The sequence below is a fragment of the Anarrhichthys ocellatus genome, unplaced genomic scaffold, assembly GCF_004355925.1.
Source record: "Anarrhichthys ocellatus isolate YVR2014 unplaced genomic scaffold, GSC_Weel_1.0 scaffold28, whole genome shotgun sequence".
Taxonomy (NCBI): Eukaryota; Metazoa; Chordata; class Actinopteri; order Perciformes; family Anarhichadidae; genus Anarrhichthys; species Anarrhichthys ocellatus.
The window spans coordinates 2,424,450-2,443,028 of NW_022280058.1; the positions used below are offsets into that span (position 1 = coordinate 2,424,450).

General features: G+C 41.1%; 2 protein-coding genes across 5 annotated transcripts in view; one reads left to right on the forward strand and one right to left on the reverse strand.

Annotated features, from left to right (window-relative positions):
• sorbs2a (sorbin and SH3 domain containing 2a) overlaps nt 1–9,881 on the reverse strand; it is a 58,332-nt gene extending 48,451 nt beyond the window's left edge. Inside the window, exon 1 of one of the 2 annotated variants that reach the window (XM_031862958.1) lies at nt 9,717–9,881. The gene's annotated coding sequence lies outside the window, so the exon portion shown is untranslated. The remainder of the gene's footprint in view (nt 1–9,716) is intronic. The other variant, XM_031862963.1, reaches the window with a different exon arrangement.
• A 3,828-nt stretch (nt 9,882–13,709) lies between these two features.
• tlr3 (toll-like receptor 3) lies at nt 13,710–18,498 on the forward strand. 3 transcript variants are annotated; one of them, XM_031863301.1, is made up of 6 exons: nt 13,710–14,241; nt 14,314–14,478; nt 15,143–15,607; nt 15,731–15,925; nt 16,076–17,925; nt 18,104–18,498. In XM_031863301.1, exons 3-6 carry the CDS (start codon nt 15,155–15,157, stop codon nt 18,333–18,335), a joined length of 2,730 nt encoding a protein of 909 aa, XP_031719161.1. In that variant the 5' UTR covers nt 13,710–14,241; nt 14,314–14,478; nt 15,143–15,154; the 3' UTR covers nt 18,336–18,498. The 3 variants fall into 3 exon arrangements, with proteins under 3 accessions (XP_031719161.1, XP_031719160.1, XP_031719159.1); XM_031863300.1 differs by having other exon boundaries at nt 13,710–14,478; XM_031863299.1 differs by lacking the exons at nt 13,710–14,241; nt 14,314–14,478 and having other exon boundaries at nt 14,488–15,607.
• Nucleotides 18,499–18,579: the final 81 nt, after the last annotated feature.

Here is an 18,579-nt window from a genome sequence, read left to right on the forward strand (position 1 = left end):
AGAGAAGCTCGGATTACAACTCACACAGCGGGAGAGCGACTTCATTCTCTGTAGACATTACTCTACTATATCTTCACATAGAAAATAGTTGGTTGCTGCTCCATAATTTTCTTAATGTCAAATAGAGAACTTTTAAGTTACAATGATAAATAATTAATCAAATGAATTAATTAAAGCTGAAGTGTCATTTTGTTATTGACATATGCATAAAGGTGTACAAATTTAGACGGTTATTGTTAGCTGACCTTTTCCGAAGTGTCAACGAGACCACATCTGTGAGTGTGTTAAAATGCACTCATGCAAGTGTTTGGTGTTTTATCACCAGCTCGTCTACAGTACAGACAGCCCTTACTGGCCTTACAGTTGCCATGTAGATGCCTTTTTATAGGTGGTATGTTATCCACAGAAATACTCTTAGCAATCCGTTCCAAGAGGATGATAACAATATGTATGGTATGCAGTGGTCCATTGGTGTTACAGGTGCATAAATACTAAGGGTGGAGCTTAGGACGTTAAAACACATTATAGAAGCAGACTGGCATGTCTAAACTGGAGTTTTTTTTGGGTAGTTAGTTGTATACCAAAGTATCGCAAAAATCAAAATACTTGACCTGATGATTGCGCTAAATGAAAAGTTAGGGTATCACAAAAAAATATTAGAATTCCCTCAAATATAATGTCAATCCGATTTCAAATTGTTACCTTCATGGTGACACTTGACATGTCAGGGCCCATGAATGTCTTTACAAAATGTAATAGCAAACCAATAGTTATTTCAGTCTGGTTCAAAGTGGTAAACAAACAATCAACAGACCTGCATTGCCATCACTCGGCCTCCTGGACTGTGTCACTACATATAGTCACAGGCATCTTTACCAACCCCCTCTGACATTGGCTTTAAGCATAAGTAGCGGTACCACCAGTGAGCAACACTCATCTGGTGGAGTCAAGTGTTGATGTGAATGCAATCCAGAAGCTGGCCTTCGATACAAGATATAAGCCTACTGAAGCCGACCACTACATTACAATCTTGATCTGTGCCAGACCACCTTCCATATTCAAATGTGTAATAATGCTTCCCTTAATAGTATTTCCATTTTAGGATGGCAACATGAAACTTATCTAACAGGGCCTGACATCATCGAGCATGGGTCATGCTTTTATGGCTGCAGCTACCTATCATCATCCACATCATGTCTGCAATTATCTAATATCCAAAACTACCAGCACACCCCTCATGGCCCCTCTTAGAATAGCCCACAATAAAGGAGAGCAGGCTGACACATGTGAGATCTTGTGAGAAAAATAGCTTTTATCTGAGCAGTGGCACTCCCTCACATCTTTCCACTGATGCTTTCCAAAGAGATCCACATTTGGAACAGCTGATACTGAGGTTCACTCGTCTGGCCAATGTTAAAGTGGCACAGTGGTGCTGAATGAGTGGATGGCATATGAGTGCACGAGGACATTGTCCGGCAATGACTTAATGACACTTTTACTTATATTCCAGTCTAGCTTTGATGTCAGAGCTGACCAGGTGAAATGCCTCAGCAAATCCGTGAGAGATCAAAGCTGCTGACGTAGAGTCCTGCATCATCTCTCTATTTAGCAGTCTCACTGAAGTGCAAGTCGACCCTTTGCCGTCTGTTAATGTTTGCAGGCTTAAATTCCCATGTTATTTTAATAGGGTTAATCTCTACCTCTCAATCATGGAGTGAAGGGGATGGAATGCTGAGTTATGTCAGCCAACCATTATTCAAACACCAAAGTACAATTTGCACTTCATCTAACCCAAGACTCACCCTGCCCTCTGCCTTCCTACTGTGCTCCATCAATCAAAGAGAGGCAGCATTGCCCAGTGTCACACATGGGTCTTCATTTTGAACATTAAAGCTGGCACTGCGTTGTTAGGATGGATGTTGTGGCGAGGCTGACATAACAGAACAGAGAAAAAATGGTGGCAAAGAAAAGCTGAAGGACAACAAAATAATAAATGACATGGTGAAGGACATGGAGGAGCAGAGATGCAAGATAAGAACCCTACTGTAGGCTAAATTCTAGTTTATAAATTGACCTCATGACACATCAGGGGAATCTTTAACTGCATGACAATGACTTTAATTCATCTTTAGAAATGTAGATAGACAGTTCTAAACATTAATGTAATTAATATCTGCAGCTAATAGAAGATAAACCAAAGCTGCATAACAGCAACATAACATAAATGAAAGGTATATTGAGATTAAATACTGGCCATGAATCCTACTGCCGTTATTTCTAATGAAATGAAATATAAATAACGTTTTGCAACATCCTAGACCGGAAAAAGATACTAAGTGATGGTTGACTCGTACAGCCATTCATAACACACAATAAACAATGTATAACTTTCTGTATTCTAAATACATGTTGAAGTTTTTTAATACTCAATTGCTGGTAATCCATAGTGCTGAGGATGTTAGAGATGATGAGACTCGAGGCAGAGAAAGGAGAGGCACAAGTAAATTAGTTTCCTCTAATATTTGTCGTACACATATTTTTCTGTATTGTAACAGGTCTTACAAATACATTTGCTGACTTAGCTGGTTGAATAGAAAAGAAGTGTACGTTGTTCCTGACAGGCTCTACTTGTGTTCTGCCTGAACTGGTCTTTAAAGCCCCACTCATCAATATTGTCTGTAATGGATCAGATGATGTGTGCAATATATAAAGGTTGCTCGTAGTGACAAAGACACAGAGAATTATCATCCTACTCTGCAGCGCTACAGAGACATTTAGCAGTAACACATGCAATACTGTAAACTGGAAAATACTGAAATAGCTTTTCATTTTCCTCATTTTAAAGTAGTCTCTCTTTTTCAAGGTGTCAGCTGACAGCACTTACTTTAAAATTAGGGACAATATTTCATGTTCAGCACATCTGCATGGCACCATATGCTGTTTGGCGTGCCTTGCTGTTTTACTCCCTTCAGATGAGGAGTCAGCAGCTGTCGAACATTCACAGGGCAGCTCCCACCAACAGAGGCTGTAGTTGTATAATGAGTCAAACACCGTAATTACAGCAGCAGGGCGGGAAAATGATTCTAGGAAACCAGACTGCTAATTTATCTGCTCCTTTCTCCCTCTTGCAATATCCCGTGAGAAGCTGTGATAAAACTTAATTTCTAAAACACAAACAGCAAATGTGTTTCGGCCCGAGGACTCTTAAGTTTAAGTGAAAATCCATTTAAAGAGGAATCTGTCCTGAAGTAGTGTGCTGCATAAAATAACATAACCAAACATTTTGGTGTCTGCCAGGTGTAGGATCATCTTTTGAATAACATTCCACGCATGCTTTTAAACATCCCCAAGATATTAGGGATGCACACGTACATATCTTAACAAACATCGGATAGATTGCTGCTAAATTTGGTACAGACGTTCATGGTTCCCAGAGGATGATGTAACTTTGGTGATCCCATGTCTTTTACTCTATTGCCTCTGTGAGGTTTTATGTGAAATTGCCAAACATGTATTGATGGATTGCCATGAAATTTGGTTGAGGCGTCCATACCCAGTACTAATTATCAATATGCATGTCTCATGGTTTTGATCAAATCTGTACTGGGATCATTGTGATACCTCTAAAGTATGATCCACTATGGCAACCCTGATATTGAAACATCTAATCTTACTCTTTGAGCTCATAACCTTGTACACCTCTCTGCTTTTCCTTATCGGGGCATAAAGCGAACACAGAGCTGCTTACGCTCGTTATGCAACACACCCCTTCATGTTTCACCCCTGCGTGTGTCTTCCAAACACAATTACTGATAGACTCTGTCTCTGAAACTCATTTCTAATATTACCTCGGCACTTCATCCACTTTAATACCCTCCACTGATGTCGGTGAGCCAGGCCTCTCCTGTGTGACTGCTGAGTGGATTGATAAGTTGTGTTGTGGCTGATGAAATGTTGCATAGCTGGATGCTGATGTGGTGTCTGCCAGAATGCTCACTAGACGAGCAGGAGCTAAGTAAACATAATAGCCGAGTAGTGCTGGTGAAACACAATGGAGACTATACGAGTAAATTAAATGAGATTGAGTACAGAGGCAGAAAGTATGCAGGGAACAATACAAAGTTATGTCACGGAGAGTAAGAGCATCTTCAAGAGGATGTGATGCCAGTCAACTAGTGGATATGCCAGCTGGCTCAGACCGTGTCACAAGATCCCGTCTTTGAACCTTTCAGGTTCACACTATCAGGTGTTTGGTGAGAAAATACGCTCATTGTCAGCGTAGGAGAGATGTGTCTGGGAGTGTCTTTAACTTTGAATTATCCATCAAGACTCCACATTTCCAGAGAGTTTAGATGCTATCACGAAGCAGATCTTATAATTATTCTCTCTTTCTTTGTCAATTATTTATTTAATTTATTGTCTTTTTACTTCGCAGTTACCCAACAATTAAAAAGGAAACAAATAAATACAAATAAAAAGTTTTTTCTTGATTTAAACTTGATTTCTTGATTTTGTGTTTTATTGTGTATTATGTCCCAAGAGAACAAAAGTAAAGGAGATGGATACATTGAGAGCAGCACATCTACCATATAAAGCAATCCACTTCAGCGCAACAAAACCACAAACTATACCCTCAAACATGACAATGAATCTCTGGTTTGCAATACATGATGCATGTGTTGTTATCTGCCTCAAGTGTACATTTTAACAGTTAAACATTTTGCAATTTTGCTTTGAAAGTACCCATAAGCGTGTTTCATGACTCACAAAGACAATTCAGTCCAGTATCAACTGCCCCACTAAATTCACTAGTTAATGGTCCATCGCCAACGATAATGTTTAAAGGCATCATGGAGCAGGAGCTGTGAAGGAAATGTAATTCAGCCTCTAAAAGGGTACAACAGAACAATCCACAATAAATAAATTCTACATGGACATTGTGCAATCCTATAGATGCCATTAAAAAACGCTGAATAGACCCAAATTCAGATTTAGTTTTTGAGGTGGGGATGTTCTTTCACTTTGTGGGTAAAGCTTCCACACTAGTGACACAAAACAAACCAAAACACTAACAAGCGTGGCAAGACTAACATTGTGATCACTGTATTCTGCGAGATAACATGCTTGTTTATCTTGGAGGGAACGCAGAGCACAGAGTCCTCACAGTTTTGGGCGAACTGTGTGCTTGATGTCTCACTTGAGATGTTCAGGAGTTAGTACTTCCTGCTATTAGTACTTCCTGAATTTGTGCTGCTAAGTCAAATTCTAGGATATATATTAATTCGCCATGAAAACACATTTCTATCTTTAGAGTAGATGGAGTTTCATGTTGTTCGGAAGCCAGTAGAGGACACCATAGGTACCATCTCAATTGATCTATCCATCCAGTTCTCACACTTTTAATATTCTATTACTACTCCTATAGCCTATCCCAGAATGCATTGAGAAACGGGCTGAGAGACACCCTAGATATGTTTCCATTAAATCACAGCAGAACTTACAGTTACAGTAATAGCCCAAACTATCTTGACCCAAGATTTCAATCTTCAAGGCACATGATGCACCATTAAACACGGTTCTTAACGCCAATAATTTGAAAACAATTGAACAATTTGAAAAAGTAAAATGTACTGGAAAAAACGTGTGTCATGGAAAATAATTTGCAGTTTGGTTTAGTTACAAAAGTTGACAGATCACTTCTACAGTAAGCATGTAAGAAATGATTTCAGAGGTAAATTATATATATTATAGACTTCATGTCTTTGAAGTCAGACTTCCACAGAGAGGAACATAGTGTTCCGAGAGAGTCATAGCAGCTACATCGTCACTGAAAATGTCTTGGAAAAGTCCTGACAAATTATTTCTAGAAAAAAGTGGGAACCCGGATTTGACATTTACCAGAGTTTAACAAAAGGTTGGCGATGAACAGCTGCATATGTATTCATATATTTCTGCACCCACCCATGTTCACATGCTGAGTAATGATTGTGATGTTCCATATCGGCAGCAGAGAAACCAGCTGCGTTTGCTTGTACAGAGTTGGCAGAATCATCCGCATTCTCTGTTTCCATCATCTACTTGCTAATGAGCCTGTTAGGGAAATAATTTCTCAAAAAAAAAAGAAAAGATTTGCTTCAGAATTCTGTCCCTGATATATTGTAAAAGCTGTAAATCCTCTTCATAGATTTTCAGCTTTTTCTCAGGCTTGTAATTAAGTAATGGCTCTATTAATCCTATCAGACCTGCATTGCCAGAGGTGAGAGAAGGGACAATCATTAGGAGGCAACAGGAGGAGATTAATCCAGACCAAACACACAATAGTGGTACGCAATTGTGTACATGGTGGTGCAAATAAGTTAATTTGATTTGATTCAGAGAAAAAACAATGGATGCATCATAGTTTAAAACGTGATAGAAAAAAATGGGCTTGAGTTAAAAATAACACTGTACTGTGCAGCAGAGAAAATATTGCTATCACGGTGGCCAAGCTGTCACCGGCCTTTCACTTCTAAGTTCCAGTATGTTGGGTCACAGCTTTAGCACAAACAGGAAATGGGAAAATTGGAAAAGTACAAGTCACAAATTGTATTGCTGAACCTGTTGCATGCAGCGGGTCAAAGCGATCTCAGGCTGAGAATTTCTTAGGATGAGGAATGTGACCCATGAATCTTCCTCTTCCTTCTTTGGTAACAGCGCTGCTCCGCTACATCAAAAGAGACCTAAATCGCTAAATCAGTTTTAACCACATGACCCAGGGAAATATTTGTGTATTTAGCCAAAGGGGGATGAACTTATAAGTGGATGGAGGAAAAATTGTGTGTTTATTTATTTATTTATCAGCTGAAACCTACTTGAACTCTAAAATCAACTAAATCCTATCAAATATATTATTGCTATATTTGGTTTGGTCACATCTACTTTTCTTTTCTTTTTGGTTTGTTTCTTTGTTTGTTTCATTGAAGATACCGTGCTCTGTTTGGCAGTGGTGACGTTCAACCAGCACATACAAGTCATGTAAAGAAATGTTAAATAATCTGCCGCCAGGGGTAATTAAAACAATATGTCTGAGCGTTGTGCAACGTAATGACACTCCTGAATGAGGAAGTTCTTCTACTTATGATATTTGTATGTTCAAAGGAACCATTGCCCCTCAAACATTCCCTCAAACCATATGGCTTTTCAAATCAAGAAGGCATTAAGTCCCATCTGCTAACTATCACTGACAGGGTTGTTGGTACTGCCAGATTGTTGAAGCCAAAGCTTAAGGTGCTGGCACAAAGCTCTCTCTGCCTGCCTTCCATGCAATCAGTTTGGTGTTAGAAGGGTGTAATCTCCCTCTGAATAGGCCACTTGTTTCACAGCCTTCAGCACATGGTCTCGTAGTGGCAACTCTTCACACAAGATGTCTCTGCAAAACAGGGGGACAGGGCTCAAGGCACTGTCTGTAAACTGCAGTAAACATGTAAACATGATAATGAAAATTTGCTGTCTCTCAATGATTCAGATTGAAACCAACATACTTTTACATACACACCCAAAGACCAACTATTGTTCCTTTAATATTTACAAAGGTGCTATAAACGGGATTAAAGCATCAATATAGCAGCAATTAACTATTTGCTACATAAAGATATGGAGTAATGTCTACCTGAGGAGAGAATGAAATAACTCTCCCTCTGTGTGTATGTTGTAATCCAAATTTCTCCTTGCTTTGTTTACATTGCCTGACTGGATTGGCGTGCTTTTAGTGCATGTTTGTGCATGTGAGCGTGCCTGGCAAGCTCACAGCCACCACTCTGTATGGCCTCCTATGCCGGTTTCAGCTTGTCGCGGAAGCGTAGCATTCACCCTTGAGTTACCCCTCGGGTAAACACTGTTAGCTCAGCACTTTTGCCATATTCTGCACTGTTAGCGCTTGTAGCACCATTAGCTGCAAGCCACTGGCTCAGACGTCGCCATGATGAGAGCCAAGGCAATATAAATGCTCCTTATCCTGTGTATAGCACTTTTAAAGTGTGGTTAGCGACTATAGCTAATGAACATAGCGGGACATTTAGCAGCTTACGAGCCAGATATTTTCCTCAGGAGTTGGAGAAGACCAAAACAGAGCTAACTAAAGAGCTAAAAAAAGAGGGACGGTTAAACTAACATTTGCTGAGTGCCCAGAGATGTTACTCTGCATCTCTTGTGTAAATAGTCAACTGTTTGCTAACATATCAGCCATTTCAACTTTATAAGATGATTATGTGTTAATGTTGTGTTTATGGCTTGTTTCTGCTGCCCCCAAGTGGCCGAAGTCTCTGGGTCCTGTATATGTCCACATACACATACAGTATACATGTCATGCAGTACATCTTAACGAAAAGGCTTAGTGATGAAAGAGTTGATACGTCTAATTTGGTGGTTATAGCTTAGTGCGAAGATTTCCTTACCTCTTTCTATTTCATATAATTGTAAAAATTGAATACATGTTATTTCTTTTAACTATTGCTGAGAGACAAAAGGAAATTGTAAAGATTCTCTATGGGCTACTCTGGTTTATCTAATTGAACGACTGCAAAGAGTTACAGCCCCAATAAGGTTTCCCCTGTATCTGCTATATTTCCAGCTACACTCCCCACACACTGAATTGTCTCCCCTTGCATTTTACAGAGCTGCACTGCAGAGAGTTAACAGCACAGTAGTAGATCCACGCTGCTGATTCCAGTTCAGTATTGACATCCTGTCACCCCTGGGGGACCACTTATAGTGAGAAGAGACCTGAGTCGGCACTTTGCGAGCACTAGTCAGTGATGAGAAGCACATACCATCAGCTAATGCTCAAATAAATAAAAAAATGACACAATGACGTGTCGATAATTGCACAACAGTTGCAGCTGACAGTGTATGTTTTCACTGATCTGAAGACATTCTATAATTTTCAGTAGCGTAGTTAGTCCTCTAGGGTTTCATTGATCTCAATCAGGAATAAAAGCTTCCACAATTCCTTAGAATGCTACATCTGTTCACAGTAAAATGACTCTTACACATTGTCATCTTGTGTGCCGTGTGACACATAGTGGAGTCATCTACGTAATGTGTGTGTTCATGTCCTTAATAAAGGACTAAATCTGATAAGGAACACCAAGAGTAACACGTCCATATCCTGTTCTGTTCTGTATTCTCTCAAGCATTTGATTGAAATTAAAATGGACATTTGCCCCTCCCTTCCTCTGAGGTGTAACAACCACACACGCTGTGTGTCAGTGGCTGACACCAGTAGCAGAGCTGGGCATCTGACCTCCAAACATCATTGTTCAGCAAACTGGGGAGGGGGAGATATGCTGCAGTGTCTTTTTTTTTCTGCAGAGGGCAGAGAGAACATACTACAACGTTGATGCTACTGCCTGCACCGCTCCTTGTATGTACATGACCTTTTTTCCCCTCTTCAACATCTAAAATCTCCTCGTCGTCACACACGTGATCAAGATGCCCATTACGTGAGACCATTACAATGCACTGCTGTGAGACTGCAATTAACTCCATTAACATCGCATGAGGTTTATGGGGTGAATACACACATAAACTCACAGGCACACAATGTGAGAGTGTGTATCAGTGTGAAGTTAGGATCTGAGTTGATAATGACATTACCTTGTGAGGTAATGCACAGAGTTACATAACATAGGTTAACATCCACCATGTATAACAGTGAAGTGCCAATAGGGCAAACTCACCTTTGGTTTCGAGGCATTCCAACACTCCAGAGATTCAGTCTGCAAATGAGGCAGAGGAGATTTGCCTGAGCCGGTGAGATGAAGAATGCGGCACACACACTCCCATTGATGGAGCTGCTGCCTCCCCCAGTTATCCCTCTTGCATGAGTGCATTCAATCACACGTACGCATGATACGCACTAGCCACTCTCGGGCTGAAGTGAAACATGTACGGCAATGCCTGTCACTCAGTCCACAGTACAGTGGGGGTGTTTCGCCTTACATTTAATCCCTCATTCCGGTAGCAAGTTGTGTTTCTCCTGAGAGAATCTGTTGTGCATCTAATTCCTGTCAGCTGTCATGCCAGTGTTTGCCTCCCTGCCCTAATGTGCTGTTGACAGTGCACACAATTTAGCCCCTGAATCTGATGTCTCTTTTTTATCTATCACATTACTAACTTGACCACCTCCACCACCACAGTACTACAGCTCTCTCCACTTTTTACGGTCTTCAGCAATCCAGCCATTGGCACAAAGCCCTGTAAGCTGCCTTGGCTTAACACCGGGCTAAACCAATCAGGTGGCCTAAGGTCTATCCCAGGACGGACCTGCTCTAATAATCTGAGGAGAGGATGAAGAGGAAAAGAGAGGGGATAGAAAAGTGCATGCAGGTCTGTGTCTGTGTGACTATGGAGGATGAATGGAGGACTCCTTTCTTGAGGCAATGCACGGTTTCCTGCGTTGCATATTGAAGAATCACCAACAAAGATATGCAACACAATTGTATTCATCCACAGTATTAATCCAGTTCCCTAAGAGAGATGTGCTGAAATTAAAAAGGCCACAGAGTCAGCGTCCTCTCTCCATAAATCTCCACATAATCAATAATCTATTGGCAAACAGAGTGTGCAGGGGTAAACAGAGAAATAAGCTTACATGCTTCGTCAAAAGAGGAGCTAAGACGCTAAACACAGGTTGCTACCACGCTTTTTTAAATAGGCACATGTCAGAGATATTGTGCAGGAAATTCACGTACAATCCAGGAAACAATCACAAATATTATATATTGTTATATTATGATATCCAGCATGATTTAATATAAGTGTTAGATTTTGGTCATGTATAAGAAAAGACTAAGAAGTGTCTAACGGGCAGGGACGAAGACAAATGTAAAAGGCATGCGGTGGGCAACCAGCATTCAGAAAGTTGTCTAGTATATAGGGCAGTCCATATGGCATTGCATCACATTTTCTCCATCAAAAAAAGAAAGCACTTCATCATGTTTCCTCCACTGGGAGGTCACCCCAGTGGGCTTTATCATGTTTTATCTGCCATAGGGGCTTTTTAAGACGTTTGCTCGAATTTTCGAACATGGGGTTACCAAATGTTACACTCACAGTGGTCCTAGAAGAACACATGGGGGATCACCAAAAGGCGTTGGGAGTCATTCTCTGCCGAGCATGAATGACTGTACCAGATTTCGTGGCAATCCATCCAATCGTTTTTGAGATATTTCCATCTGGACCAAAGTAGCGGACAGACAGAGCGGCTCATTCCTTGAGTCATTATGCTAGCTTAGAGGGGGCTTTAAAAATACACTATGTACAGTATGTGATAAGATGTGAACAATGAATTTAAGAAAAGCTAGACATATAGACAGACTTCTAATCAAAGTTCATCAAAGATATTGGTGAAATAGATAATTGGTTTGAACAGCACTTTGACACAGTGTGGCTTTGAACGGTGCCAGTGCTGGTTTGGATTAATGGCATTCTTGGGACTGATGGGACACGGGCTCTGTTGCGCGACAGCTGATGTCAAGCTAATTAACACACTTAGGTTCACAGTGGCTGTTGGTATGATATGATTAAAGATTTTAAATGATATTCCAGTGAAAGGCATGCTCAGTGAATGAACTTTGAACAGGATTTTAAAGCAACTATGAAAAAAATAAGTATTTCTGTTGAATTTCCCTTCAAGTGAAAAGACAGCCTGAAGAATGCAATGACACATCACTTACCCATCAATTACAAGAAGGTAATTGCTTTTGCTTTCAGGAGTGCAGTTTGTTGATCAACTGTGGTTCCAGTTCATGATTCATTTAGCATGAGCAGAAGATTACTGATCAGATTACTGCTGACCTTTCCAAATGGGTATGGCCATTGGCCATCTTCAGATTTATTGGTGTTTGGACCATCACAATAATACACCACTTGCTGCCTAGAACTGTTGTGATATATACTGCTCCATAAATTAGTTTCACTCCATTTCCTTGCAATGTATTTCTTAGGGGAAATAGGTGCTAAATGCGATATTTAGAGCATATACCGTATATATTGCCTTTGAATAATGATCCTGTCTCTCACATTGACTCTGGCCAAAGTGTTCTTAAGGGCTCAGATTGGGGAGAAACTGCTCCTGTTGTGCATTTCCAAATAAAGTAAGAATCACCGAAAAGTTACATATCATGCCAAATCCTACAAATACCTATAATAATTGATTTGCCACGCTGCAACAGAGGAAAAAAAGCAGAGAAGCTTGTTCCAAGTGAGCAACAACATATCCGATCATATGCTACTACATTATGTATAGAATTAAAAAAAGTGTATCTTTCGTATCTTTTTGTTACAAAACTTGAAATATATGAAACTATTCAAGTAAGAAGCACCATGAATGGCCTACTGTGTCTATTGCAGGGACGTTGAGCAGCACAATAAAAGGACTTTACTGCCCTCTAGTGGTAGTTTAAACTTAACCCTGTTGTTTTTTTGTCCAGTTTCTCCCTTACGTTTCACTTCTCTGATGTTCTGAATGGGGGCATTTAACGTTATATAATGTAACAAAACTAAGAATTAAACATCATATGACTGGACTTTGGTTGGCCCTAGGACTGCGTGAAATAACAGCACCCACCCCTGCCTCAGAACTTTTAAAGTGCCTTTGAGACTGTGTTGGTACTGGTCAGCTCCCAGGTTTGTTTGTGTGTAACTGCTTATGAAAGAGAGTAGGAATACTCAGCAAACCTACTCTCAGTGTATCAAGCTTATACATGTTTTTGTAAAGCATATTTTCAACAACCCAGTTCTATTAATTACATTTTAAAATATGTTATTCATTTTAAAAGGCAGTGTTTCTGCCCCAGGGTAATTTGTGATATATAATCCATGATTGTAAACATAACATGCACAACAGGAAAAAAATAACAAATACTACCGTCATGTATTCTATAAAGGTGTAGTAAAGTAAACTGATCTTCAATAAGTGCAGTAGTTCTACCCTCTAGTCATGGGTAACATGGGCACGAATGCACTATTGTTTTACTTCTGCTTTTACTTTAGGGAACCAAATGAATTAGGTGAATGACTCACTCACTTTCACCTGCTACAATTACATATTCTATTAGATATATCATAGGTTTTAGAAACATGCATTTATTGGTCACACTTTATTTTGACGGAACAACAACTCATAGCTTCCTACGTGACTTTAATAAGTGTGTGCATTATGTGTCAGTGGACAACACAATTAAAGTGATACCATGCACCTGCTGAGCTGAGCGTTGAACAACCTTATACAAATAATATGAGATAAGATCCAAATAGGCGGACTCGCTTATGCTATTTGAATTTAGTACAAGAATACAATATCCTGTTAATCCTGTTGGTTCAGAGCAAGACTGGGCCGACCTAGTGAGGGTGACACGTGACAGTTGGAAGACAAATACATTCTTGTCAGTATGCGCATGGCCGGATGTCTGACACATAGACCGTGACATGTGCGCTGCACCTTTTTCCAGAATACACACACACACACACACACACACATACATATATACATATACATACACATACATATATATACACACACATACATACACACATACATATATACACACACACATACACACACATACATATATACACACACATACATATATACACACACATACATACATATATACACACACATATACATACACATACATACACATATATATATATATAAAACACCTATAAAACAGCAGAGATGCGCTCTAATGACGGAGGTGCGTTACCTAGGTAGATTCATATGTGATTTTAAAGTTATCAGAGGCTTTAGAGCTATTGAATGACGCTATATTTACAGCAAACCTGCAGCCAGTTTCGCTCCTCCACATGAATTGTCTTGTATGTCTACTCTTAAATTTACGGTATTTGTCCCATTCAGCGTTGAGTCTTCGCCACGAAATCCCAAAATGCCCTCATAATGAGACGACTGTTTACAAATAACTTGATGTATTACTCGTAGTAAAAACAGTCATAAACACTTTTACAAGATTTAGCATTTTACAGGCAATTGGAAACAACGTGCCCTTATTTAACACACAAACACATATGTACATTACGGTACAGAAAAAGTGTTTTTGTTTTCCGGTGGTCTGGCTGCATTCGTGACTACTGTGCCAAACCACAACTGCGCCTGTTTTCACCGCGCCTTACCAAACCCTTGCTGATGTTTAGAGCACCACTCACTCTATATTGCATCAGACACTTCGGGTGTTTAATCAAGTGAGTATGAATCCTGTTCAACGTCCACGTATTTCTGTTTATCCTCATGCATGAAACAGTTAAATCCTACAGTGTCTCTGCGATGTGGAAGTGAAATCGGAGCTGCCAGTTGCTCATTTCCGTCATAGTCTGACTTTGGGAGCTTGTAGAGTCTTGTCGGCGCTCCCGAGCTAACGACACTGTGGTGGAAGTGAATGCCTTTCAAGTCGATGAAGTCGAAATAAAGGGCACAATCTGGTAAGCTCTCTGCCGGTTTTATATCCCAAATATTAGCCAGACTTAAAGTGTGAAGTGTCAAGGTAACACTCAGTGCTGTGATTATGTAGTCATAGAAATAAAGCATATTAGTGTACTGCGATAGTAATAATAATATAGCTGTATGTCTTTAGAAGAGAGATTTCTGTTGAAACTCTCCTAAATATTGAGTCACACACTCAGCATTTTTATATTAACAAAAGATCAAATGAATGATTTGAAAGATGTTGCTAGTGATGCACAGCGAATTATCACCTGACCAGACTTCCCCTCTGAAGCTTTTCTGCGTCTTTTAGCTCCATGTTTTATTATGTATGGCCCGCAGCTTTCCTGTTTTGAGTCACTCTCAGTAGCAGCAGGCATGTTGTTTAAAGCGAAAAAGTTCTAAAAAAAACACTGTATATGAACTGCTCAGCACCAAACAGAAGACAGACAAAGCTAAAACAGAGCTCAAAGAGAAAAAGGAAATATACCTTATATTTCATTTGTCTTCCAGGTGTGTATAACTATTTAAAAACATGTTTGCCAAATTAACTTTCTAAGATTATATTATATCGGTGCTATTCTTGTAGTGCTGCCCCCAAATTGCCCAGAAAGAAAAAGACTAAGTCTTATGCATATTTTAATCTTTCTTTTGTTTTTCAAGGTTTTTGAAACTATGCATGCCCCACGTTCCCTTCTCCTGGCGCTGATCATCATGTGCTATGTCATGACGGGACCTTGCAATTGCGTGGCCTCCCAGAAGAAGACCTCTTGCAATGTGCAAGACGGCAGAGCCGACTGCAGCCACCTCCACCTCAGGGCGGTCCCCCAGGACCTTCCCGAGAGCATCACCGGCCTGGATATGTCTCACAACCAACTGAGGAGGATTCCCCCCGTGTCACTCACCCGATACCCAGGCATCCTCCACCTCAACGTCAGCTACAACAGTATCACCAAGCTGGAACAGGGTTTGTGCCAGACACTGCCTCTGCTGCAGACACTGAACATGGAGCACAATCAAGTGTATGTGCTGAAGAAGGTGGACGTGATCCATTGCACCAATTTAACACGGTTGATTATGGCTAGTAATAAGCTAAAGCTTGAAGGGGAGCCCTTCTCTGCACTACAGGTACAGTTACACTGATGAGTTGGGTCAGTAATAGCTGGAGTAATAGCTATAGCTCATTTTCCTCACAGTTGTTCGATATGCCTCTCATGTATTACATTTTTATTCTCCTTTTAATGTTCACAGAGCCTGAGAGTTCTTGATGTGTCCGTAAACAAACTGCAGTCAGCCAAGCTCGGCTCCCAGCCCCAGCTGCCCAGACTTGTGAGCCTCGATCTGGCATTCAATGACATCACCACCCTGAAGAAAGAGGACTTCTTGTTTCTTAGCAATTCGTCCTTTCTGCAAGTCCTCAACATGTCAACCGTGTCGCTGAAAACGGTAAGAAACTTACCTAGGAATGGGAAATGAAATGGTGTTGTCAAAATTGGAACCAGTGTTAGGAAGTAGTATTTGAAGGTCCTTGCTTTCAGTTGTCCGTTTCCCTTTTTTTGTCTCACCGCAAGACCTCTGTGTTATGTTTTGTTGCAGTTGGAGCCTGGTTGCTTTAAGCCCATTTCAGGCCTACGTACTTTAATCATGGATGGAAATAAAATGGACACGCCTGTTATTTTTAAACTCTGCTCGGAGTTGTCAGGGACAGCCATCGATGCCCTGTTTCTTCGGAAGATGAAGCTGGTCACACTCACAAACACAACCTTTACAGGGCTACAGAAAACAAATCTAACCTTTCTGGATCTGTCCCGTAACGAGATGGTCAAAATTGAAGAAGGCGCATTTAAGGGGCTGTCCAGACTTCAGACTCTAATTTTGACAGACAACAACATCAGACACCTGACCAAGGACACATTTCAGGGGCTCAAAAGTTTGAAAAGACTCCAATTGACAAAAGCTCTTGTGAAAAGTCACACCACCCCGTTTATCGACGATTTCTCCTTCCAACCACTAAGTGACCTGGAGAGTTTGATATTGCAGAGAACCGCCGTTCATGAAATTACAGAGCACACATTTACAGGCTTGAAAAGTCTTCAGGAACTCGATATGAGCTGGAGTAGTTACACCTCGCTCAGAAACATCACCAACAAGACCTTCGTCTCACTTGCGGGATCGCCTCTCAGAAAGCTAAATCTAGCAGGGACAGCCATAGCGCAGATTAATCCTGGAAGCTTCTCCGTTTTGAGAAACCTCACCACTCTTCTTCTGGATTTCAACTTTATCAAGCAAACGCTCACTGGCAAAGAGTTTGAAGGCCTGGGCCAAGTTGAAGAGATGTACATGTCCAATAACCAACAGACGGTCAATCTAAGCCCCACGTCCTTTGTGAATGTGCCCAATCTGAGGGTCCTGACTTTGGGAAGAAGCCTGAAAGCTGAAGCAGTGAACATGGATCCCTCTCCATTCAGTCCCCTGCCCAACCTCACCGTTCTGGATCTCAGCAACAACAACATTGCTAACATGAGAGAGAATATGCTGGAGGGGCTTGTGAACCTGAAAGTGCTGAAGCTCCAACACAATAACTTAGCCCGCTTGTGGAAGAGCGCCGACCTCGGTGGCCCAGCGTTGTTTCTCAAAGGCGCCCAGAGGTTGATGACCTTACAGATGGATAGTAACGGGCTGGATGAGATCCCTGCAGAAGCTCTGAGAGGGTTGAGCAACCTCCGCGAAATCAGCCTGGCCAACAACCTCCTTAATAGTCTTAAGAACTCCATTTTTGATGATCTGAGCTCACTGCGGGTTTTAAATTTACAGAAGAATCTGCTCACGGCTGTGAGGCCCGGAGTGTTCAAAACTCCTATGAGCAACCTCAGCCTGCTTCTTATGGACAAAAATCCATTTGACTGCACGTGTGAGAGCATACTGTGGTTCGTGACATGGTTGAACGACACACATGTGACAAGCGTGCCAGGTCTCAGCGACCAGTATTTGTGCAATACCCCACTAGCTTACTTTAACCGCTCTGTCATGGATTTTGACACCCTCTCCTGCAAAGACATGACCCCATTTCAGGTTCTTTACATACTGAGCAGCACTGCAGTCATCATGCTGACAGTAACTGCGCTTCTGGTGCGGTTCCACGGCTGGAGGATCGAGTTTTATTGGAACATATTGATCAATCGCACGTTAGGATTCAGCGACGCCGGAGTTGAAGAGGGCAGGGAATTTGAGTACGACGCTTACGTCGTCCACGCGGAGAAAGACAGTAGCTGGGTAGAGAGAAGGATGGTCCCCTTAGAGAATGACATGTGCAAGTTTTGTTTGGAGGATCGAGATTTTGTCCCCGGCATGTCAAAGCTTGAATCCATCGTGGATAATATGACAAAGTCCAGAAAGATCTTGTTTGTCGTCACTGAAACTCTTCTCAGAGATCCCTGGTGTAGGAGGTAAATCAAACTTACGCTACTTGATTTATATATTATTCTAGATTCTACATAAGGTCAAGTAAAATTCAAATTACGTCATTTAGAATTTTGTGATGTGTAGTATATCTTATCTGGGTGGCATACCGAGTTCTCACAATTGTCTCTTTCCACTCCTGCCCTCGTCTCTTTCCTTATCCAGATTTAAAGCCCATCATGCACTTCACCAGGTCATTGAAGCCAGCAGGGACTCGGTGATTCTGGTCTTCCTGCAGGACGTCCACGACTACAAGTTGTCTCGCTCACTCTTCCTCCGTAGAGGCATGTTGCGTTCATGCTGCGTCCTGGACTGGCCCGTCCATAAGGAGAGGGTGCCGATCTTTCACCAGAAGCTCCTCATGGCACTTGGCATGACTAATCGATTGCAGGAGTGAATGTGTTTCATTTGTAGTAATTGGAAATTCACTCTGTAATAATAGATACCAATGTTGGTTCAATTAATTGCAACTGACTGCGGATGGTTTTGCCCTCTGTGTGAATATTGTGCTTACTGTAAATATGCGCTCAGTCTTATTGTATAAATGATAACGAGTGAAAGGTGGTGTTGTGTATGTGTGTGTATGTGTCCTACATATACAGAGGGTTTTTTGTATATTTATTGTTTGCTAGTACTGCAAG

What these genes read in the sequence shown, in the direction of transcription:
- tlr3 (XM_031863299.1), top strand. Translation starts at nt 15,110, where the DNA reads ATGCATATTTTAATCTTTCTTTTGTTTTTCAAGGTTTTTGAAACTATG. An exon ending in AGCCCTTCTCTGCACTACAG is followed by an intron (nt 15,608 to 15,730) that starts GTACAGTTACAC and finishes TAATGTTCACAG; the next exon opens with AGCCTGAGAGTTCTTGATGT. An exon ending in CAACCGTGTCGCTGAAAACG is followed by an intron (nt 15,926 to 16,075) that starts GTAAGAAACTTA and finishes GTTTTGTTGCAG; the next exon opens with TTGGAGCCTGGTTGCTTTAA.